Source organism: Phyllostomus hastatus, unplaced genomic scaffold, assembly GCF_019186645.2.
Source record: "Phyllostomus hastatus isolate PE091 unplaced genomic scaffold, TTU_PhHast_1.1 phas_contig_159, whole genome shotgun sequence".
Lineage (NCBI taxonomy): Eukaryota > Metazoa > Chordata > Mammalia > Chiroptera > Phyllostomidae > Phyllostomus > Phyllostomus hastatus.
The window spans coordinates 30213758-30238009 of record NW_025333640.1 but is presented as its reverse complement, the minus strand read 5'-3'; the positions used below and the strand labels follow the sequence as shown (position 1 = coordinate 30238009).

Here is a 24252-nt window from a genome sequence, read left to right as displayed (position 1 = left end):
GGTGGTTGCTGAGAGCCAGAGTAGCTCCCACATGGGCAGCTGGAAGTGAAGGCTTTGGCCAGACAACCCACTGGGGTTAGCAAGAAAGATGTGGTGCAAGCTTTCCCCGCCCTCCCCCCTCCCCCCGTAGTCACTGAGATGACGATCCCAACACCAGCAACACTGACAGTGGGCCAGCCAGCACCAGCACGCTCTTATTGGTTGGACTATTGAAATACTTCTGTACTTTCGGCAAAGAACAGCTGCCTCAGCCTCCCAGCCACCCCAACGCCCCCTGACCCCACCAGCAGCTCCCTGGGACCCAGCAAGGGGCCCCTAAGAATGCACTTTGATTGGTTGGTGCTCTCAGTTCTCAAAAACATGCTTCATGTTCCCTGGCACGAACACAGCACAGAAGGCGAGGTTACCGGCTACGCGGGCCTCACCTTGAAACTGGTTGACCTGCTGCACGGGGTACGGGCTCCGCTGGGGCTGGAGGTGCGGCCGGGGTAGGTGCGACTGCTGCAGCTGCTGGAACAGAGGATGAGACGGGCAGAGGTGAGAGGGGGCCGTGCGTGCAGTTCAGCACCTGCGGCTCTGGGGAAGGCAGGGTTCCTTCCCAAGCTAGATTTTAGGTTGAAGAACAGCACACAGACAGGCAAGCGCACAAAGCACAGCTAGATGGTTTTCACAAGTGAACACACTCCTGGGAGCAGCATCTCCATCAGGGCCCAGAACGTTGCCAGGAGTCTCTCTGGCCGGTCTTCACCCTTCATCTGACCCCAGGGAACCACCGCCCCGACCTGACTGCACCGATCGGGCACATCCGCTTTTGTGCTTCCTACAGTGGGCGTATACAGCGTGTCCGTGTCTGCTTTGGGTGTCGGGCTTCCTGTGTTCACAGTGTTTGTGAGATTCAGTCATGCGGGTGCTGCGGTCTGTTCCTTCTCGCTGTTGAGAGTGTTCCATCCTATCGACATCACAACTGATGAACCTGTCCTGCTAGCCATGGTCATTTAGGGCATTTCTGGTTTGGGGCTGTCCCAAATACTGCTGCGGGGAGCATCCTCGTCCGTGCCTCTTGAGTGCACGGGCTGGCGGCAGCTTTGACTTTGACTTTGACTCTCCCACATCAGCCTGCGCCTTTTCCTGAGCATTGTGGGGACTGAGCTCAAAGGGACAAGCGACTAATTCTTAATGACCTAAATAGATGCTGCGGGTATTGGAAGATGGGATTCTCAGGGGCTATAAAAAAGGCTAATGTGATTCCCGAGAGGCCACCCTGCCTGTAAAATCCATCTCCACAAGTGAAATACCCAGCATCGACTGCCTCGAGGAAATTGTGTGGGAATCCACACGGACCCGGAGCCAGGAGGCCCGCGGGCTAGTCTTTCTTCTTCCACCCACGGGGATTCTGCGTTGCTCGTGCTATTATCAATATTCCGGGGCGGCGGCGGTGATCGTTATCACGCTGTGTGTGGAAAAGGAAAGAGATTAGGAGTGAGGTGGAGAGAGCAGAGAGAGAGAGGGGTCTTAGTTCTCATCTGCCATCAGGTAGCTGCGTGACCCTCTGCAGCGTGTCACTTAACCTCCTCCTGCAGCTCCTGAATATTCATTAGGCGCCTTTTATCTGCAAGGGCTGCGGAGCACGCACACAACGAGGGCCCTGCTCTTTCGAGTGTTCCTTAGAAAATAACACACATCGACCACTTCCTAACACGTGTTTGTTTCTATTTTTTTCTCTTGTTTTTGTTCTTGGGCAGCTCTATCATTTTCTCCTTTTTTTTTCCCTCTTTTCTTGACAAGGCTGAGAAAAGCAGCACCGTGGCAACCCTGTCCTGCGAGGCCTACCAGGTGTTTCGCACAAACTGTTAAAAGTAATTAACTGTGTGGACAAGAAACCATGTTAATCTTTTAGGAAACAATATAAGGGTATTCTTGCAAGTAGGCCGAGCATATAAAAGTTTCTCCAGCCACATTTCCCACTTAACTGTCCTTCCTACAGCAGGAACACTAACACTCCACGGGGCAGGCTGGGGTGGGCTGGGGCGGGGCCTCCAGTCTTGGCTCCGCCCCTCATGCTGTGTGATCTCCCATAAGTCCCTTCAGCTCCCGCCCCAGCCTCCGTTATACATAAAATGAAGGGACTTGATGATCTCTAATATTTCTTTCAGCTCAAAAATTCCAGGTTCTGAGGAACTTTTGGGAATACATGAACGGCGACATGCCTTGCACTCTTTAGAGAAGGCATTAAATGTTACCTTTGCCCCTACTCTCAACCTGCTCTGTTCTGATTTCGAAGTCTACCCAAGACTTATTTTAAAGTTCTCCAGATAAGCAAGACCCCAAATCCTTCTGTTTTCCCCTCACCTGTCCTTTCAGGAAGGCCAGGTGTCTCCAATGCGCTGTTACAAAATTGGAAGTGTTGGGGGCGGCTCTGCTACTGCAAAGACCGACAAACCATCTTGGGGTCAACAGGGCAGGGTTCATCCTGACAACAAGAAGCTGAGAGCCCACCCCTTGCAGACCCCCTAGACGGCCTGCGTCGAGAGCGGTGTCTCCAGGTGCAGCTAAGATGCTGCAGTGACTTGAGTTTTTTTCTGTTTCACTTGTGGGCTAGTCCCATAGGATGGCTGGCTCGTGTGACTGCAGCTCTTCTGTGACACTAGGGTCATGTGACAGGTCCCCACAGACAGATGTGCAGTTTCCAAAGACTTTTCACACACTGGCCCGTGTGATCCTTCAAAGCGCCCTATGCAGGGGCTGATGAGGACCGAGGTGGGCTAGGCTGGCTTTCCGAATCCGTGCCATGGGCCGGGGACTGGGCACGTTCTGGCCTGGGGCGCATTGTTCTGGCCTTGGCCCCTCGTCACCTCCTGGCACACGCAGTCTCCAAGGAATTATACCGATTGTTCTGTTTCTGTGCCTTCTCGTTGCCTCCTCCTTTCCAAGGAGCCTCGTATCTCTTCCTGTCCTGGGTGAGGGAGGGATCCCCTGCTCTCTCTGGGTGTCGCCCTGGGGTGGCCCTTCTCCTAGTCTTCTGCCTCCTCCTCATTCCCAGGGGCGGCTCACCTCGCTGAGCGGGCACATCCCTGGGCTGGCACCCCCCAGTCTGCTTGCTGACCCTGCCCCCACTCTGGGTCTTAGTCACGGCACACGTATCAAAAGCCATCATGCACAGTCACAGGAACACCTGACACTTCCTGGGACTGGCTGAGGGAAGGACTCAGAGCCCACCTTCCCCCGGGCAGCTCCGGGCACCACTGCCCGAGAGGCATTAGCGTGGCTCCCTGTCACGCACCTTCTGTGGGGTAAGAGGGATAGAGGTTTGTGTGTACAAGAGCTGTCAGGTGCGGACTGGCCTTGGTGAAAAGGGAGATCATTACACAGCTGTTCAGGAACAAAAGCAAAAAAGTGGAACATAAGTGCACTGCACAATGTTCCCATCTGGGGGATGACTGGTGTGACTTTGAACTGCAGTGCTGGTCAGTAGGGATCCCAATATGTCTGTGCTCCACACAGTAGGTGGTGGAGGATGCTTAATCCATTTCCAAAGCTCTGACCCTATTGGGAACATTCTAGAAGAGTAGTAACTGTGGGGCAGAGCTCTGTGGGGCCTCGGGACTTGGACGACAACCTGACATCTCCTGTAAGACAAGCGTGGGAGGCCCTGTGCAGGCCCGGCAGGCGCCACCTAAGGGTCTCTTGTGCAAGGCCTCAGGCTTCCTGGGGTAATATGAAACCGGGATGGGCCTCTGAAAATCGAAACAAACAAAACAAAACATACGAAACAAAACACCCCCAAGAAGAATCAGGCTGGAACAAAGCCAGAGGAGTTACATGGCTACGGTGGGCAGAGACACCGAAGGTAAGGCTTTGTGCTAGGCCTTCCTTTAACTTAAAGGTTCTCCGAGCTTTTGGGAATTTCCTTAAACTTGCCCCCTTTCTGTGACCTCAAGTTCAGGTTTCCAGGTGGCTCCGTGGGCCCTATTATTCCGCCATTGTCCCTGTTCCATTGTTCATGACCGAGTCTGTAGAATTCCCCTCAACCCCTCCTCCCGACACTTTCTTTCAAAAGACAAAGTTCTCTGAATTATTTTTCTTTTTCCTTCCTGCTAGAAATATTGGAGTGTAAGAAGGAGGTGCGCCAGCCCCCTGCCGCCCGCGCTGATTACGCTGACCCCTGTACCCGAAACCCGAAGGAGAGGAGTCAGGCTTGAAGGCAGGACATGTCTCTGGCAAATGGGCCTTCAAACCGATGGCTGAAGCCTGTTTTTTTTTTAAAGAACAAACTAATTTATCCTAAGAAAAAGGCTAACTAATTGAAAGGTCTACATTCTACATTCTGCAGGTTGTTTTGTGATCCTGGGAAATGCTAGACTGTGGACGTCGCGACAGAGGACACAGACCACAAGTCCCTCGCGGACATGGGAGGTTGCAGGAGGGAACCGACGCCGTGGGTGTGTGTTACCTGCTCGGCCAGAAGCTGCTGCTGCTGCTGCTGCTGTTGCTGCTGCTGCTGTTGCTGCTGCTGCTGCCTTTGCTCCCGCAGGAACTGCTGCTTCTGCTGCTCCATCAGCTGGGCCCGCTGGTCAAGAAGCATCTGCTTCATGATGGCCCCCTGGGGCTGGCTGCCCAGGAAGCCGGGACCTGCGGGACCGGCGCCCGAGACCATGCCGCCTGAGCCTGGGGGCACGGAGGACTGCATGGGGCCGGCGGTCCGAGGAAGCCCACCAGGGTGCTGCTCCTGGGAGAACAGAAAGAGAGGCTGATGCGGTGACTGCACATCTGAAGGGAGGGCATTGGGGCAGAGGCCCTGGCTGCGGGACCTGAGGGCTCCCAAGGGGCACACATTCTGTTTCCACACAAACAGTGCGGCAGACCTCAAAGGGGGCCTTCCCACGGTGGGGCTGGAGAGGCCGCAGGGGAGCAGGCATAGAGCAGGGTGCTGGGGTCTGAGACCACGCCCACTCTGTTTCTGAAGGGCGGGCTTCTCAGCTGAGGCTCCGTGCTCCCAAGAGGAGGGAAGCGAGCCCTCAGGCCGGGCTCACCTTAGCTCTGGAGAGGCAGCCTGATCTGGTCTCTCAGTCCTTGCTGCCTGCTTGGCCAAAAGGCCAGTACCCTAGGGGGTACGAGTGGCATCCGCAGAAGTTTGCTGGGATCTATTCATTCACGGAGCTGCTGTTTGATGGAACTCTGGTTACAGGTGCACCTTGAACAATGTGGGGTTTGGGGCACTGACCCCGTGCACTTGGAAATCCAGGTATAATTTTTGACTCTCCTCAAAACTTGACTGCAGTCTTTCCTCCGTGTGTGCGGGGAGTTGGTTCCAGGACCCTCACGGGCACCGAAACCCATGGCTGCTCCAGCCCCTCACGTGGTCTAGACCAACCCATACCCATATCCGCAAATGCCCAACCGCGGGCTGAAAATGCCGGCCGAATCAGCTCTGGGAGGGAGCCGGGGACGCCGAGGGCCGACTGTATACCTGGTGAAAAGCCTGCGTGCCAGAGGACCTGTGCCGTTCAGACCCACGTTGTTCAGGGGTCCCTGTGACTGTGCCATTTGCAAGCTTTGATAAATAAATGTTGGAAAACAAATCCCATTAGTGAGAGTCGCTGATGGTGACAAGCAGGAATGTGTTACACTGCCCCCCAAATATATAATCTCCCGACATCTTCAAAACAGTCTTGTATGCATGGGCTAGTTTAAATGGGGGGGGGTTTAATTTGGCGTCTATAATGATGTGTCAGTCATTCACATGATGGCAACTTTTAAGGACCGGTCCTTAAGGAATCGAGGGAGAGGGGCAGGGACCGATTTACACACTGTGCCAGCGACTCCTGGAGATGGCGCTCAGAGGGGAGTCTGTGACAGCGGACAATGCAGACGACACTGTGTAGACGAGGAAAAAGGAGCTGATTGGAAGAGTGGATGCAGGGCCAGAAGATTTGGTCCCCAGACACTCCCTTTCCTGCTCATGCCACGTGCACACCGGGCCACGACACGCACTGTCCGAGCGTTCTGCAGAACGGCGCTTCCAGTCCATTCAGGTTTCCAGGGATGAACCCCTCTCCCCCACCCAAACAAAACAGGCGAAGCAACCGAAAAACGAAATGAAACAAAACACCATTACTCCTCTCACCTGGGAAATAAGAACCCCCAAAAGTTCTGGTTAGTCCGTGTAGTAGCAGCCCAGGTCACACAGTCCATGAATGGAAGAACAGAACTAGCAGAACTAGAACACCGGTCAAGTCTAAACTCATATCCTTTCCACTAGCGCAGGCCTTCCCCGGGCTGCCGGCCCCTGGTGCCAAGCGCGCACAGCATTGCCCGTAGACGAAATATACCATATGTCTCCAAAGCAGAACATGGAGTATGTTCTATTCTTTGAATGGGAGTGTTACTGCTGAAGTTAATAAAACTTTTGATCTTTCTGTATTTTGTCTGTACACAGACAATTATTAGGCAGGGAGCTATGCGATTTTATGTTAAAAAGACCTTCTACTCTTAAAATGCCAGGAACCTTTATGTTACCAGTTTGGTTTTTGACTGACAAAAAATATCTTGGCAGGGGCCAAGGTAGTTCCTTTCCTCTCAGTATTGCTACCTGTTTTCCAAGTCTTTCCTTTCAATGGGCTAAAGCCGATTCCCATCACCATTAGAAACAAATGGCTAAATGACTTAACACGAAGAACTCCACACTGAAGGACTGCTAACCAACCAGCAAAAATACAGGTATATGGGGCTTTTTCCTCCTGTGCTTTCCAGGATATTTATTTCCCAGTTTTGATAAGCAGAGAGTTGGCAAGAAAAAAAACCCAAGGGAAGATAAAGTTTTCTACAGCTTCCCTTTATGAGAGGGCCGGTCTGGGCCAGCCCTGTTTATTTTTGCGCACTTCGAGATATTGTCCCGTGCGACCCTCCTGGGAAGCTGGGGTGCGTGCTCAGAAGTGGTAAGTGTGACGTGCTGCTTTCTCGGCCTTCTCTGCCTCCCCACCCCCACGCCCCGAGACAGTGTTGATCCCTCCAGCTGCTTTTGGCCCCCGTTTCCCTGCCACAAAAATAAATTCTTCAGAAGCACGGTGGGGGCCCTGATGGGACCCCCTCAGTGGGTCCGAGTGTCGTCCCCCCCCCCCGCCCCGCACAGAAGGGTCCACACTCAGTTGGAGCACGCACAAGCAGCAACCGGCGAAGGAGTGGGACCACACATCGAACAAATCGATGTTTCTCTCTCTCACTTCCTCTCTTTCTCAAAATCAATCAATAAAAAAAAGTTTAAAAAGACGCACAGTGAGAAAAAAAAAAACCTTTTCAAATGGATAGTTAGGTTATTACTTTCCAGGATTACACATTTCACCGGACGATTGCCCCTAAAAGTTTTGCCTCAGGTATCTCACTGGAAGCCTGAAGACCTGGAGGCAGCTGGGCTATGAGTACTTCTAAAGGGTTTCCTTCCCAATGAATCACCGCGGACCTAGGTACCAGCACCTTCAGGCCTCTCCCAGGCAGCTCTGCCGCACTCAGAGCAGATGAGTGACACCTGGAGGCCGGCCCCTGTGCATATTCCAGAGGGTGAGGGCGCCCCAAATGACTCACCTTACACTCAGCGCTGGAGGAGCCCATTAGCCGTCTCTCATTACAGGCTGGCTTTTAACCTCCAGTCTGAGGGGGCTTAACGAGCAACAGTCTGCCCAATTTCGGGATTTCATGCCACCGCTCTTGTTTCCAGGGGGGACACACACTGTGTGCGCCGCCCGAGAAAGCCAGGCTGAGCTTTCGTCACCAGAGTTGTAATGCCTTGAAGCCAAACGATGCAGTATTTTTAGTTTTAATTACTGGCTTGCTCTTCGCCCCATCCCCCCGCCCAACGACCTCCCTCGCCTTCTACCAAGAATCCTCCTTCAGTCTCTTCCCGTCAGCAATCCAAATGGCTACATAGATCTTCATTATTTCCCACACCTTTCACTCTTCAGTAAAATAAAGGGAGGGGGGGGGTGGGAATCAAAACCAGTGGAGCTAGTTTACATCTCTTTTCTCCTGCAGGGAAAAGATCTTAGCAATTTTCTAAGGGCTGGAGAGAGGTAGGAGGTGTAAAAAACACCCTCCCTCCCCCAAAGAGGCAGTTTTCTACTTCAAAAAACAGCTGTGGTAAAAATATCTCCCAAGAGCAGCCAGCTGTTTATTTATAAATCTGTGCGCAGGGAAGCTTTATTCCTCCTAAGTGTTTTCAAGAACACGCCTAGTGTTTGGGTGAGAGGGGCCCAGGGTTGCTGGCTGTGAGCCAGAGATCGCCGGCTCCTGGGCCACGGGGCGGGGGTGGGTCACAAAAGGCTGATGGGACTGGGGCCTCCGTGGCCGTGGTGGGCGAACTGGCTTCAGGATGGACGCCCAGGGCTTCAGCCTTTTCCAGGCGGCCCTCGTCGGGGGAAACAAGGAGCAGCTGCCGTTCCTTCTCTGGCCCAGCAGATGGTGCTGCCAGCCCGGCGCTCGGGCCCGGCACCGCGCCCCCGCCCCTCCGCTTGCAGATGGCTTAATCAGGGCTGGCGTCCCTCCCCCACCCCGGCCGTGGCCTCGGCCCCGCCCGCGCGGTCCGGGCGACGCTGCGGACCAGGAGCCAGGCAGTCAAGTGTTCCTGCGTACAGCAGGTAGCCTGGCAACTGAGAGCATAATGCCGAGCAGATGGTGTTCGCACGGCGTGATGGACATCACACACGACAGCCTGAGACAATCCAGGAATTCCCTGGTGACTCGAGGCCCTCTTTACACAAAATGAGTTCTCTCTCCAGTGCCGTGTATCTCTGGGGTGATCGCCCCCACTCTCCCACTGACACTGAACTGGTTTCTTATTACCGACTTTTCTTGCAGCCGGAGGGATGGGAGATTGCAGGGGGTGGGGTGGGGGAGGCGGTGGCAGGAAACAGAAGAGCTGGGAGCGCGAGGAGATGGTGCAGGGCGCTGGGGACCGGAGAGAGGAGGGAGAGGGGCGTAAACCAGGCCCCGGGAGGATCATCCGGGAGGCACAGAGTTCTCCGTAGCCTAGGGTTCGCATAGCCCGCGAGCCGAGGCGCGCGTCGGCTGCCTTTGCCATCGCATGGCCTGCGAACAGCCTAAATGAAATTTAGGATTTCACTTAAAAAGTCCCCCGGGGTGTAATTTAGCCTCTCTACTCGAGCCTATACGCTTACAAGCCCTTAGGGGACTCTAAGGAGTCAGGAGTGGGGCCCGAGCGCTCCCAGCAGGCCAGAAAACGCCTCTCCGCGCAGGCGTCCCTAACAAAAGAACCGCCAAGGTGGCCCCGGGCGCGGGAAGGGCGGCGCAGGGGGCGGGTGGCGGGTGCGGGTGCGGGTGGGGGGGGTGTGGGGGGGGGGAAGAGGGAGCCCCGGTCTCGGTCCGCGGGCGCTCCGAGGAGCGTTTCCCTCGCCAGCGCCACGCCGTGGGCCAGTGGCAGGGAAGGCAATGGGAATGGAGGGCGTGGGGGGTTGGGAGGGGGTGCCAGAGGATCGCTCCTAGAGGAAAAAGTACTAATAAATCAATACATAACAAAAAGTATTGTCGCATGGGGGGGTGTCACAAAAAAAACCAAACCCGTGCTTTTCACGCACACTGAACTGGATCAAGTCATTAAATAAAAAAGTAAATCAATTCCAAACGGAGTTTTGCCTAGATTTTATACATCAAGAGACTTCCACGGCCAAGACTTCCACGGCCAACTTCTCACCAGAGTCCAGAGACTTTCCTCTGCAAAGGTACGATTCTAACTGTAAGTTTCTGAAGGCGGAGGCCTTTCCAAAGGTGGACGCTAAGGCTTCACGAGACACCACACGTGCCGGGAGAGAGTTCAGCAGTTTCATGCTGGAGAGCAGCAGAGGAGAAGTCCTCTGAGGACTGGATGGAGGCGCCTTGCTGTGCCTCCCCGCGCTCAGGGCGGGGAACCGGCATTCTGAGGCTCGGGATGCCAGCGGGCCCGCCCGGCCTCCGTCCCCACTGCCTCAAATGAAAATCGTATTCCGGAGACTTCTCCTTGACAGTGGAAACTTGGGAGATGAAAACGAAACCCTATAGAAAGCTAGTGGCTTAAGAAGAGGCTACCCTTCCCCTTCTAGGGGGACACAACAATGGGCCAAATCATCAGTTCTGGAAGTGTGGGTCCAGGCTCAGCAGCGTTTGCATCACCTGGGAGATTGTTAGAAATGCAGATTCTGGGGCCCGACCCCAGGTCTACTGAACCACAGCCTCTGGGGGTGTTTCAACCAGCCCTCCAGGTGATTACCATGGATAGTCTCAAACTGGGAGAATCACCTGGGCAAATAATCCTGGTTTGTGGGCACTGGCTGCAAGGTGGGACCTCCTGGCTCTCTGCACCCTGATGAGATTGCAAACCCTGCATTTTCCAAAGCAAGGCAGAGTGCTGAGTCGCTTAGGGCTTCTATTGCAGATTCTTCTGCGTTTGGAACAAAATTCTCAAAATTTCAGAGGGCTGCTCAGGCCTTGCAAGCCCAAGAATTCTGAAAGGAGCCACGGCCGTGGTTCCTCCAGGAAGGCCAGGACTCCTGCAGCTCTGCTGTGAGGCGGAGGAGCAGGCAGCCAAGATCGAGAAGGGTGAGGCCCGTATACCCCCTTGCTCAGTGAGGAAGCATCAAACGGCTGCGAGACTTCCTGTCCCTTGGTCTGGTACAAGGCAGAACTATGGAAAGCTAGGACTGGAGGAAAGTCCCTCTGGATGGAAACGGGTCTTCAAACATGGAGAAAACAGAGGCAACGATGGAAGAAAACAACTAAACACTTATGAGGCACCTATTATATGCAAAGTACTCTACAAAGTGTGGTCACCTCCATAATTAGACTCGTCTTACCAGATTAAAAAAAATCCCCAAGTCTCTGACAGGTTAGGTGACTTGTCTGATGCCCCACAGCTGGTGGTGGTGTCTTCGGGATTCTGACTTTGCCACCGACCAGAACATGCATCTGGTCTGAATTGTGTGGACCACCCAAGAGGGCTCTGGAGGCAAAAGAAATGGGAGGGGGCGGGGAAGAGAGCAAGGGCATAGAATTCAAAGGTAGAAACTCTCTTGGGAATCAAAGGATGAAACTGAAAGAGCCCAAAAATGTACATCATTTTCATAAGTACCAGGTACCCCAAATTAGGATGCCTCTGTGCTATAAACTTTGCCGTTTAAAGAAAAAACGTAAGATAGCCCATTCCACCATAAACGGAAGGAAGGAAGAAAATAAAATAAAACCGTAGCATTCCCTTTGAAGTTGATCAATTGTCAGGGCAGAAACTGGGTTTCAGGATGGTGGTTTCCTGTACAGAATTTCTTTGTCCGGACCAATTTCTCACTGCAAATCCTGGTTTGCAGGATGGCTTACAATAAATTCACAGCAGAGCCCCAGCAGGGCCTGCCCCATAGAAACACCTCTGTTTTGGCAGATTATTGAAGAAGGTTGGATAAAAAGGTTTGTTTTATGATGTGTGGTGGCTGTGTCCCCAAGACGATCGAGTTTTGAGGCAGTTTAGCAATTTAGGATGCTTATCACTGAAATGGCAGTAGACTTGGGGTCCAATGCTAAGCCGGCGAGATGGGTTTTGCAAGTTCTGTGTTCAACCCCTAAGAAGGAGCCGTTTGCACTGGGGGAACCCAACAGGCTGGGGTAGAAACTTGGCTCCATCAAGTGACTGGCCCCCCTACCCCCAACACAACAACGTGCTTGTTGTTATTACTGCGGCTGCTACCACGTGCAGCTCTGGAAAGTCAGGGCGCGGGGAGTGTTCTGTTTCTGGTTCTCGCTTCGCTCCCAAGATGGTCAGGACTGAGACTTCAAGCTTGCTTGTCTTTCTAGGTCTCAGGGGGAAGAATGGAGTTCTCACCCAGACACTGTACTGTTTAAAAAACACGTGTTTTGTTGATTTTCCCCCCTGTTCACTGGAACAATGTGAAAACGTTGCATGAAAGTATAAAGAGAGAAAAGGCAACATTCATTTTTAACACTCAAAGGCAACTCTTAATACTTTGAGGTGTTTTTGTATTTGCTCCCAGCTTTGCCCCGCCCCCATGCAATGATGTATTTTCCATGCTCACGACCATGGTATGTACATGGCGTTTCTTACTAATGAACATAAGAAAGGTAGAAACTCCAACTTTCTAAATGCTTACAAGTTATAATTTTCTGGTAGAATGATTCCTACAAGGTGGGTAGGGTTTTTTGTGTGTTTTTAATGTTTTCTAACATTCAGCACAGAGCTAGGTCCACAGTTGCAACAGAATAGTTACTGCTGAATCGAGCTGACGAAGCAGCTAGGACGGATTCTAGCCGAAACCAGGACCACGCGTGACTGGGGAGCAGAAAGGATGGTCCTGCAGCAGACCACCCCCCGGGAGCTGCGGAGTGGAGCCTCTGCCACGGAAGAAAGGGTTAAAGTTGGCAGTCCTGTGCGAGGCGTGAGCTGTCATCAGCCACAGGAATGTCAGGCTTTCAAGGACTTTCTTGGGGGTGAAAACGAAAATGCCATTTGTCCTTATCAGTTCTTTGTACGAAGTTACCATAGGTCCCTCCAGTACAACACAACTTTGAGAATTATGCTTTTCCTCTGCCTTTGATGTAAATTATAGAGTCCTTCTGATCCCTTTGTTGTGGTTAATTCCACCACCAAAGCAACTCTAAATTGGTTAAAAGTTCATTAGTGTGCAACAATAGGAGCTTGATTAAACAAATTATGGTACATCCATACCATGAATACTAGGCAGCCAATAAAAATCATGCCTTCTCAGACTACCTAATCACTTAGAGAGCTTACAATATATAGCTAAGAGGAGAAAAAAGCAGTTTCTAAATCAGTTGTCACAGAATAATCATGTTAGACAAGGATTATAAGCAATTTTTATGTTACACTCTTTCAATTTTCTATTATGAATAAATACTTAAAAAACGTGTGCTCTAAAAAATAAAATCTTTAAATTGCAGAAAGAAAGAAAGTCTATTTGCTTATTTGCTTGTTGTCAAGGACTCCAAAATTCTGATGAGGGAGGAGAGTCCCCTCGTTCCTGAGCAGCCATTGGCTTCTTTGTGGATGAGGAAGCACAAGACACACCTTGGGCCAAGGAGACAGCAGAGCACAGGGACCCAGTGGTGACAGCACCTGACTAAGCTTGGGGAGGGGACTCAGCTTCTCCGAGGAAGTGATGTTTCAGGACCACTGAGACAGACAGGAGGGGACTAGCTTCTTGAGTGGAGGGACAGTGATCAAAGACATGGATACATCGCATCCTGAAATCCCATTTCTAAGGACTCATCATCTCACGAAAATTCATAGTTTTGTGCAAAGATGTATCTTGAATGGCCTGAATGACTTAGAATAGTGAAAAAGTAAAAACAACTCAAATGGTCAACACTCAGAGGATTCATTAAACACTCCCCACCCCCCACACCAAAAAAACCCAAAAAACAAAAAAAAAACCAACCACCAAAACCCTCCAAACGGCAAACCTCACAAACAACAGTTAGCCCAGACAGACACGGAATGCGTGGAAGGGACCCTGTGGCGCTCCAGGGTGGCTGGGCCTGGGCCTGTTTCCACCCAAGCCCACCTCAAGCTCTGGAGTGCGCGGCAGACACCTTAAACGCAGTTCTCAGGAGACTTCAAGACCTGAACAGACCGGGTTTGGCTATGGGCTCAGCAACGAGACCAGCTGTTCACTGCTGCGACCAGGAGCCCGCAAGCCCCAGAAAGACGGCTCGGAAGGGCCCTGGGCGTCTTCCCAGAATTCCCTGTTCCCCGGGACAAGCTGGCCTCTGTGGCACCGCCCCGATGTCGGTGGATTTTCCCCTCCCGTGCAGGCTCCGAACCACAGAGCGAGGCCAGGGCCAGCCCAGCCTTTCCCGTTTAAGAACTTGGGAAACCGTGAAAACTGTCACCTTGCCCCCACGGGTTGTCTTCTCCGCGGGGCTGTGCGAAAACCCCAGCCCCAGGGGCGCCGACGCCTGCCCCCCAGCGGTGGGGACCGCATGCAAGGGGCGGCTGTCAGGACGCATGGACCGCAAGTGGTTTGTCAGTGGCTTCCAGATTCAGTTTTTTTACCCATCTGCCGGCTGCCTTTCTTTCCTGGATTTAAAAACCGGGAGCGGGAGGAAGGCGTCTCAGCTGTCTTCGGCCCGGCTGCGGGGAAGAGTTCCTTCTGAGCTACTGCTCCCCCAAATCGTGCCTCTCTCTTTATGGCCGCCCCCCTCCTGATGAAGTCAGCACAGCGGAGGTTACATAACGGACGCGGAGCCCATCCTGAGTTGGCCCGGGAGCTGGGCCAATGTTTCCCTTTATAGCCGAGCGCCCACCGCACTGCCAAGCGGAACTCTCCGCCGCAGCCGCTATGGGACAGCACTGGGGAGCGGGGGCCGAGCCCGAGGGCGCTCCCTCCCACGCCTCCATCCTCTCTGCAGTCCCGGAGAGGCAGGGTGGCTGGGGCCTCCAGCCCAGGCCGCCTGGGAAGAGCCAGCCTTCCTACAAGAGCCCTTCCTACGAAGCTGCTCAGCCTTAGCCCCGCCCTGCTCGCCCTGCTCTGCCCTCCCAGCAGAAGAGGGTTCCAGAGCAGGTGGGGGTCCGTGTCAGCTGCGCTGCTGGTCTTCTGACTGCTGAAGCCACCTGCCTTCCCGGCCAAGCAGGTGCGCTCACACCAAGGCTGGGAGAGCAGGCTGCCCGCCCCACATTCCTGGGAGCAGGCCAGGCCGGCAGCCCTGCGGGTGGGGGGGTTCCAGGAGGCCGAGACAGGCGGAGAGCATGAGAGAGTAGGGGAAAGAAATCTGAGAAAGCTGGGGTGGGAACTTTATGCACTTAGAGACTTGGGTGGAGAACCAGGACCTAGAGGAAGCAGGTCTAGAAGAGGGGCTCGCAGAGGGTCAGGTAGGGCCAGGGGGTGGTTGGGGATGGGGGGCGGGGCGGGGGGCGGTGGTCCAGGCCCTGGGCCTCACATCCAGAAAAATCCTCGAGTTTAAGTTTTTAGACATATTCTTTAAACAAGAGTTTAGATGGCGTCACTGAGAAACGCCGACAGGGTTGAAAGTACCTTCTATTTCATGGCTCTAGGTTGTGCCCTGTTCTGAGACCAGACCAAGTCCATTATGACGGATGGGCTTTCAAGTCCACGTTTATCTTTCCAAGTCCCGCGTTTATCTTGTGAAGGGTACAATTACACCGCAGTGTACTTTAAAAATAAAAGCATTACTTTCTGTTTCTTTTTTTGTTCATTTTGTAAATCTACCTGGCACTTGTTCATTTTGTAAATCTACCTGGTAACTCCAAAAAATAGAACTGGCCCAGGCCTCCTGTTAACCTTGAGGAGGGTTGGGGACGAACTGGGGTAACAATGGTCCTAAAAGAAATACAGACCTCAAAGAGTCTCCTGGGGCGCCCCGGCGTCGCATGCACGCTCACCGCTCCTGACTCTGCCCCCCACGCGCACAGCCGCCTGGGTAAGGGAACCTGGGAACAATCAGAAACCATCCTCTGCACAGTCGTAGGCTTCCCCGGCTTTTTATCGGAACTTCCCCAGGTGGAAGGACTCGGCGGGGCTTGGGCCGCAGGTGCCGGCCCCTGTTCCCATCAAAATGAACACTGATGCGGAATTAGAAACTTTTTGTGGGGCTTGTATTTTCAGCTCAGATTTTGTTCTTTCTTTTTCGTCTCTTTTTAAAAACCCTCACCCGAGGATAAGGTTATTGCTTGTAGAGAAAGAGGAATGGAGAGAGAGAAGCATCTGTGTGAGAGAGAAACATTGATCTGCTGCCTCCTGAACGCACCCTCACTGGGGATCGAACCCTCAAACTTTCGGTGTCTGGGGTGGTGCCCCAATGGTGCTGCCAGGCCAGGGCAGACTTTGTTCTTCCTTAATGGTCCAACCAGTGCCTCCGCCTTATGAGGGAAAACACCCTGTTCCCCAATCATCACCTTTTGCCTAGGATAAAAATTAGGTTGGTAGGTAAATACGGAACTGGATCCTCGAATGTAGGTGGCACTGAGCTGCACCTTTCACTTCAGTGAGGACCACATTCACTGCTGCCGACCACAGGGATGCAGGCCCTCTCAGATGGAGGTGAGAGGCCAGATGCACCCTTTAAAAGCATAAATATTTTTGTTTCATCACCTGGGACGTGGCCCTAATTTCTTCTTTCTACCAGAAGCTAAAGCCGAGTGTGACCTCCTTGCTGCGAGAATACCTCAAACGCCTGCCCCTCCTCACTCTCTCCCAAAGCTTCTTGTGCTCATTCCTCCCTCGCTAGCCAGCTGGACACTCCCTTTTTTACGCTTCCCAGACCTGGGCAGGCTCCGTGACCACGGGCATGTCACTCCCATGCACCGTCCATCTGGGACCGCAGGCCTCCTTTAAAAGCACTAACGACTGCACTTCTCCCCGACTGCCCGACTGCTCGTAGGAGGCTAACCTCAGAGCAGGAGGGTGGGGCTGATGGCTGCTGGGGCAGGACAGGGAGCGCTACCCTGCATGGTGCAGGGGGCTCTCAGCCTGAGACAGCGCCCCTGCACTAGGGCTCAGAGCCCTGCCTTCCTTTCCTGGGGACCTGGGGAGCATTTCTCTGTGCTACACACTGGTTTCTCTGACCGGGGTCCCACTAGTTGCTTTGCTTTTGCCCTTGTGTTTCTTCTCCTCTCTGTCCTCCCCTACCTTAAGAATAGACCATTTCTCAACCAGCACGATGAAATGCTTCCCAAGGCAACCAACCTGTTCTCCGAAAACTGAAATGAAGTACGAAAGGCTGGACGCCTGCTGAGGAGCGGGGGGGTGGGGACGATGAACCGCTCAGGTGAACCTCAGGCCTGTCTCAGGTCCCCATTAAGTGACGCAGGAAGAGCCAGCGACAGGGAGACTTAGGGCTTAGTCTGCCTGGGCTGAGTTTCCACTGGAGACCACTTTCTGTCCGAGGGCCAGTGAACATCACCTTTTTTTTTCTTTGAAAGATTTTATTTATTTATTCTTAGAGAGAGAGGAAGAGAAGGAGAAAGAGAGGGACAGAAGCATCAGTGTGAGACAGAAACATTGATTGGTTGCCTCTTGGTCCTGACACAGAACCTGCAAACCAGGCATGAGCCCTGACTGGGAATCGAACCGGCGACCTGTCCCACTTTGTGGGACAACACCCAGCCACCTCAGCCACACGGGTTAGGGTTGAACCTCTCCTCTTGATTCATGTTTAGAAGAATGTAAAAAAGGCTGACAAGGCCATGTTCTCATCCCTTTTTTGATGTAGTTGTAGGGAATTTCCAAAAAAAAAGAAGTCGCTGTTCCCCATTAGTCAGTGAGTGGAAGCCCCCAGAGACTGGACGTCCACGTCCAGGGTGCCGTTAGGAGTCTCATGATGTGGAGGGGCCACCCCTGTGGCACAGAGCCTTGCCACCAGCGCGGCGGAAGTACCTGGGGCTGCAGCAGGGTCTCGGTCACGGTCGGCACCTCCCACAGGCTTCTTAGCGACAGAGCCCAATATGCCCCACTGTGAGATGCACGTGTGCCCGGGGGAGGATCCGCTTTCCGCTCGGGGAGGCACCTAAGGAGGGGCGACTCGTTCAGTAAAATACGGGGTCCGGCAGAAGGAACGCCGCTGAGTGTGGTTGGTAGGGCACGGCGTGAACGTCTTATACGAGATGGACAGCAATTTGACTGTTTCACCTCAAATGTCTGATGGCATGCCTGAGTGTGACATTGTTATGTTACAGAATTGCATGCTTATACGACTCTGCAATAAAAAATTCTGATGTAATAAGAAAAAGGGGCGTTATTTGTGCCGGACCCTGCACATCGCCAAGGCCCTGACCTGCTGTCAGTTCAGGGATCTGGTCTGAGGACACGGAGCCTCGTTCCTGTCACCTGAAGCTGCGCAGTACTGCACAGCCCTCACCGGCATTTCCAGCGTCAGTCTCCAGTTCTCAGAGTTGATTTTTTTTGCAGCAAATATTCAGCTACAAGCGAGACAAACAAACAAACTGAACGAGCAAACAACGGACTTGCTCAATAGAATGCAAAAACCCACGCGTACGGGCTGTGTCGACAGCTCTGCTTTGATTGCACGGGCAGGGAGATGCCATCGCTCCACGGCCAAAACGCACCTTTCACCAGAGCAACACGCCCCTCAGCCCTCCCCCTGAAACCAGGGCACTAGGACACTGCAGGAAGGATGGGTAACATACCGCCAAAGCTTTCTTTCACCTCAGACATGCACCCCTTTCTTAAACAGCTTGGGTGGCTCAGGGAGTCCCCAGGGCCTCCAGTACCCCAGCGTGCTGGCGGGTGGCGCGGTTGCAGTCCTGGAGAAGGGCAGTCAAGGCCACGGTCCTGGACGGACACCAAACACCCAGTACACAGACAGACAAAGTTTCCCTTCTCTGAACAGCGGCAGGATGACCCCACGATCCCGCAGGGTTTCCACAAGGCCAGCCTGGTCAGACCTGGGATGGTCAGAGCTCCATAGTAGGAAGGGGGCAGAATGGGGACACGGGGCACAGGGGTTCTACAACTGTGTGACCTGGGGCAAGTCATCATAAATGGGGACGCCTGCCCAGGAGCTCCTTGAGGCTCCTACCACGCCCCAACCTCTCTAATTCTGTCTGGGAAGGGCTTCGTGGGTAAGTGGGGGCGGCCTGCGTGGAAGTAGGGTCTGATCTGAGTGAGCGGCGGCGGGCAGTGGGGAGGCAGGAGCAGCCACCTGCAAGGAGGCAGGCAGTAGCCCCCAGCCCCAGCTGAGGAGTGTGCTGGGGTGTGTGGGAGCTAAGCTCTGAGGGGCAGGTCTGACCTCCGACCCGACTGACCCACACGAAAGACTCTGAAATGGAATAAAACGATAGGAGCATCACTTGAGTAAGAGTACGCTGGCGTTGGGTAGAGTGGAGATCAGAATGGGGCGGACCAGAAGGAGGAAAGTGGGGAGGCGGGGTTGGGAGGCGGGATTGGGGTGCCAGCCGGGAGGCGAAGGGAAGCTGTCTGAGGCTACGTTCCTGAGTGTGGGGACTTAAGAGGAAAGAGCCAAATTTAACTACACGGTGTATTTTGTCAAGAATAAGAATTCACGCATTCCCCCCCGCCCCGTATGCAACATGTGTGTGGGGTCCCTTGCCGGACGAATGGCCCTGTCTCCTCCTGCTCATTTCTAGTCTCTGGTCTCCTCATGGTGCCCCACGTGGCTCCCAGAAATCTGGCAGAGAGAGAGAGAGATCCCTGCTCAAACATCAGCATGAATATTTCCAGTTTCCCTCGTCTTCCCTGCTTTTGAAAAACGGAGTTTACTTCAATGCAAATTTAGTAGACAGTAGTACTTTAGGCCTGCCACCTGACTTCCCACGGGGAGCAGCAGAGCAGGGGGCCGCGTGGACTGTGTTTAGAGCCCTGACAGTGCACCCCGGGGATGAGGAGAGAGGGCGGACAGCAACGGGAAACAGGACCAACGCTTTGAGAGGAAACCTTTTCATTTTCGTGCTTCCTGAACTTATTCCCCCAACTTTCTACTTCCTGCTGCACATTTCACTGAGCTTATATTTTTTTTTCCCCAAGAAGAAAGACCTGACAATAAGGGAAGTTACATGGTGGTCCAGTGAAGGGTTTCAGTGAGAAGTGGAATTCACAACAAGGTGACAACTAAGTATTTCTGAGGCTTAGCTAGTGGTGTAAGCTCAATATTGGATTTTTTTTTAAGTCAGAAAATCAGCCTTGGTCTTCATGGGAAACGTTGTTTGCATCAGAAGTGGTGTGATGTTTTCATAAGATAACTAATGTTGCCGTTTGTCCCATCCATCTTTTAAACGCAAACTAGAGATGGTAGTAAAAATAATCTCTAACAAGGGAGTTCATCACCACAGTTAGGCCGCTGAAATTCATGATTAAGAACAGGGTGGTGGTCCCAGGTGAAAACACGCATGGTGTCAGCCAGCTGGAGACTGGGTGTCCCCTCTGAGCAGATGAAAACCTTCCCTTTGCAAGTCTTCCCACCCCTGGGTGACACAACAGTGAGGAGAAGCAGGCACACCGGTTACAGCGCTCTGAAAGTCCCCCCCGGCTCTGGAAGACGGATGGTTCCCCCGGTTTGCTCTGTCTTCACGCCCCAGGGAGGCTCCCCATCTGGCTCTCGGGGCCCTGCTGCTGCTACGGGTTTCTCCACCCCACCGGTCTGAAGCACACGGTTCCTCTGCCGTCTGACACTGGACCCACCCCTCCGCTCCTCTCTCCTCCTCTGATACGGAGGCTGTTCTTTCTCCGCACCCACCGAAAGTCCTGTGTCACACTAGAGTTAGGTCTCCTTTTACTAAACAAGTGGAAGAGAGACAGACCGCTCTCTTTCCCTGGCCTGAGTAAAGGTGATGAAGGGCCGAGGGAACGCAGGGATGGGGCGCTGTTGGCGGCTGCTGTCCCTGGCTCGGCCAGCTCCTGCCCGCAGGTCCCCTGAAGGAATCTGAGCCACCCATCCTGATTCAACTTGGTGGCCAGAGGCCAGCAGCTCCTCACAGGTCGGTGTCCCCGGGCCACCCGAGTCTATGACCCTCAGCTGGGCCAGCCTAGGTTCTGGGGAGACCCACAGGGGTGGGGTGGGGGAGCTCGGAGGCAGACCCTGCCCTCAAAATGTGCAGGGAACCCAGTACTTCAGTCTTTTAAAAAGTACTTAAGCATTTTCTAGGTTCCTGACAATCTCAAAGAAGTTAGTAGGTTCAGGAAAAAAAGTCCATTTAAACCCTTAAAACGTAATCCACGTTATCTGCACCTCCAAGAAAAGCGTTTGGGCAGGGGGCGGGGCCAGTACAGAGCACAGGACGACGTTTGTCCTGCTTTTGGACGGGGAGCTGTCCTTCCAGCGCCTGTGCCCCTTTCAGTTAGAGGGTGAATTTGGTGGTGGTGGTGGTGCAGGGGTGAGGGGAAGAACTTTGAAAGATCTCGTAGGATCTCGAGTCCTTGCACGCGAGTGTGTGACTGGCACCCACGAGGAGCGGCAGGAATGCACAGGCGGGGGGGCTGGCCTCTGCAGGGGGGCTGGGGGAGGGGCCACAGTGACACCCTCAGCCTCCTTCTGCTCACCGGCTCTGTACGGGAGCACCTCCGGTCCCGTCAGCTGTGGGGGCTCCTCGAGAAGACTTCCTCGGAGTGGAGGGTCAGGACCCTTGAGCCACAGGAAGAGACGCGTCCTAGTTGGGGTTTCCAGGGGTGGACCCCACCAGCCTCCCCTCCTATCCCCTTCTTCGTCGGGGCTGCAGAGAAACAGGCCCACCCCTCGAAGGGGAGGCAGGCACCCAGAAGGGGGGCTGCAGGAGGGGCTGGGGGCTCAGAGGAGAGGACGTTGTCAGGTCAAGAACCCAGTGGGGGAAGGACGTCTGGTACTGAACGGCAAACACAGACCACAGCAGGAAGGAAGGGGACGGAAGGACAAGTGGGAATGACATCCCGGGGGGCAGGGCGCAGCCCTGTGAACAATCACTGCAGCGATCAGTGCAGGGGAGGAATCCGGCTGGGAACCGTCCCAGAATGCACCCTGGCTGGTGGCACGGCCACCCCACCCCCACAGCGCACACAGGGAGGCCGAGCGGGGGACGTTCTCATCCTAAGCTGTGCTGTCTGTTGTCTGTGCATTTTTCGGGGTGGGGTGGGGTGGGGAGGGGGAGTAACGTACAATAACGCTATCGGGGTGATACCTTTTTTCTTAAAAATTATTTCTCAAGAACAGTTGACTTATAATATTATATTAATTTCAGGTGTACAACATAGCGATGAGACATTTCTATATGGGGTGAAATTTCCTACTTTTCTTCCAGCCCGAATCCAACTGGCTTTGGAAAGTTCGGGAATTTCAAGTTCTGCTGCGGGGGTTTTGGATGGTGGAAGGGTCGGCAGCAGGAACGTGGGTCTCGACCTGACCAGAGAGGCCGGTGGCCACCATGGTCAAGGCCAGCCTGGCTTCGCTGGCCGAGGGCACAGCCTCTCCCGGCCCCGTGTGCGGGGCATCTCCGGCCGTCACCGACCGGCCAACAGAATGCGGGTGTGGTCTGTGGCTGCTTGGGCCCCTGAAGCACCAGAGGGCACCTCCTCCTCCCCGTCGCAACCCCCCTCCCCCGGCCCCCTGAGCTGCCAACGAAAGGACAATCCCACAGCAGTTCCAAACCGAGCTCAAGCGGAACGAAGATTTTCTTCCTCGAAAGAGACTAGGAATTTGCTCCAGGTGGGGAGAAACAAGGAACGGGTTATACATGGATAGTCCATTACTATATTTACAAAGATATTATGAACCCTGGCTATATAAAATACGGGCGCAGTTCTTATGTCACCTAATGTTTTCGCTTTCAAGGTTTTTTTGTGCATTAAGGCAGACTTTCAATACCTGAGACATAGATACATCAATGCTGAAATGCGAGAAGTTTTCACCAAGAGAAACGGCCACTCCAGGGCCATGGGACGGAGGTACAGGTCTGGGGGAATGGACGGCATGGCCACTGGCGTGTACTCCCTTCACCGGTGCCCTCGAGGATCCGAGTGAAAATCTGACTTTTTTTTTTTTAGAGGCCAAACCCAGCCGCAGGAACAGCTCGTAAACCTCGCCGCAGGCACAGCGGTTGGCCACTGGGCCTCTGTTTCCTTTGGCTCACGAGCTCCCGGACGGCCGAGGGGGCCTGACCCGAGCAGTCTGGAGAGACAGGAGTCTGTCGGAACGCCACGAGGGATGAGACTTGGGGGCCACAGTCGTGTGGCACCATTTGCGTGAGCACGGATGAACGGATTCTGTTTCCCGGGCAGTTCACACACCCACGGCCACAGGGCTGAGGGGCGAGGTTGCCCCTCCAGTGTGGTGGAGCCCTCGCCCGCAGGCGGATGATGCAGCGTTCTGAGCGACGGACGCAGGGGTTATTTCACAGTCATTTTGCATCATTGCCCTTCCGTGATCTCTGTTTACTGACCCCCACCCCACAGTGGACTTGAATAAGAAAGCTATCCCCCGCCCCGCAAAAGGGGCATTCATGTTATTTGAAATCAGTATAAGAATAGGGAGAAAGATGGCAAGGACCTACCCACTATGGCTTTATTCCTGTGGGCAGATTATTCACATCACCAGAGTGACGGTGAATTTGATCGTGTCCTGAGATGCCAATAGGCGGCCAAACTCAGCCGTGGGAAACACAAGGCACTCTGAGTGGCGGAATGCCTGGGGACTTGTCTGGGAGGGTCCAGTACCCCGAGGGTAAGGCAGCACGTCGCCCACCTGGCATCTCAAGGTGAAGTGAAGGGGAGTGGGGGGATGGTCTGCCCCGGCGTCTCCATAGCTACGGGAGAAAGGGAAGAAGGTGACAGTTCCCTAGGCCCTTCCAAGGTGGCACTGGAAGCTTCAGAAACTTCACACAGGCAGGCACTCTGTGCTGGGTCACTCTCCGTGTCCGGTAAAGTGAGTTGTTTCAGAGGGAAGGACAGAGGGGCCTTCCAGGCAGTGGGTCACCCGCGCACCTGCAGAGCCTCCGCGTTTGCGGCCTCTGCACTAAAGGCTGACCAGGCAGTCTCCGGAACAGCCTTGGGTGCAGCTTCGGGTTCCCTCCCCCTTTGCTCCTGGGAGGTGTTAAGCCTTAAGTCCCCTTTGAATCTGAGGCAGGTGAGGCGCTGTATCTAAACCGTGTGTGTCACTCGGAAACCTGACCCACCGGAATTCCCGCCTCCACCGTTCACTCGGTTCGACCTCACCGCTGCGGGCTTCCCTGGCGCCACCCAGAAAAAACACACTTTCAGAAATAGCTGGGCCCTCCTTGGGGTCGGGTAGCTGAGACTGCTGCATGTGGAGTTCTGAAAATCAGTGACGCACGTTCCTCCCAGCACTTCCCTTCCTCAGGCCTCATCACCACTGACCTCCTCTCCCGCCCCCATTTTTAACACGGGACGGGAGGAGGTGTGGGCAGAAGGGTGTTTGTTTTGCTTTCACAATCCTGATTTGGGCCTCAGTTAAACACGATCACCCTTTTTATTGTATAGGTGGTAGGAGTGAAAATGTCCACGCCCATCTAGGACCGCTGGCCAGCTGTCTCCCGTGCGTGACCTGGTCATTCCTTTCCCCACGTTAGACACTTTCAGACCTGAAATCGGCCCCCACCTTCGGGCTCTGACTCTGGAGCTGGCGCGGAGAGCAGGCAAAGGACGAGCCCTTAGTGCAGGCTGGGTGGGTCGTGGCCCATAGGTGTGATTGGCCAGACAGCGAAGGGCCTCTTACAAGTCTCTCTCCCACGCCACTGTCTCAAGGGGACGTTCTCATACACGGGCTGAG

At 54.0% G+C, this 24252-nt stretch overlaps 1 protein-coding gene across 2 annotated transcripts in view; it reads right to left on the bottom strand.

Annotated features, from left to right (window-relative positions):
* The window catches only part of MAML3 (mastermind like transcriptional coactivator 3), a 366772-nt gene that overhangs the window by 7584 nt on the left and 334936 nt on the right, over positions 1-24252 (bottom strand). The window contains exons 3-4 of one of the 2 annotated variants that reach the window (XM_045831279.1): positions 4451-4726; positions 426-510 (exon numbers count right to left, since the gene is read on the bottom strand). In XM_045831279.1, the coding sequence (XP_045687235.1) occupies positions 426-510; positions 4451-4726 (361 nt within the window). The remainder of the gene's footprint in view (positions 1-425; positions 511-4450; positions 4727-24252) is intronic. The other variant, XM_045831280.1, reaches the window with a different exon arrangement.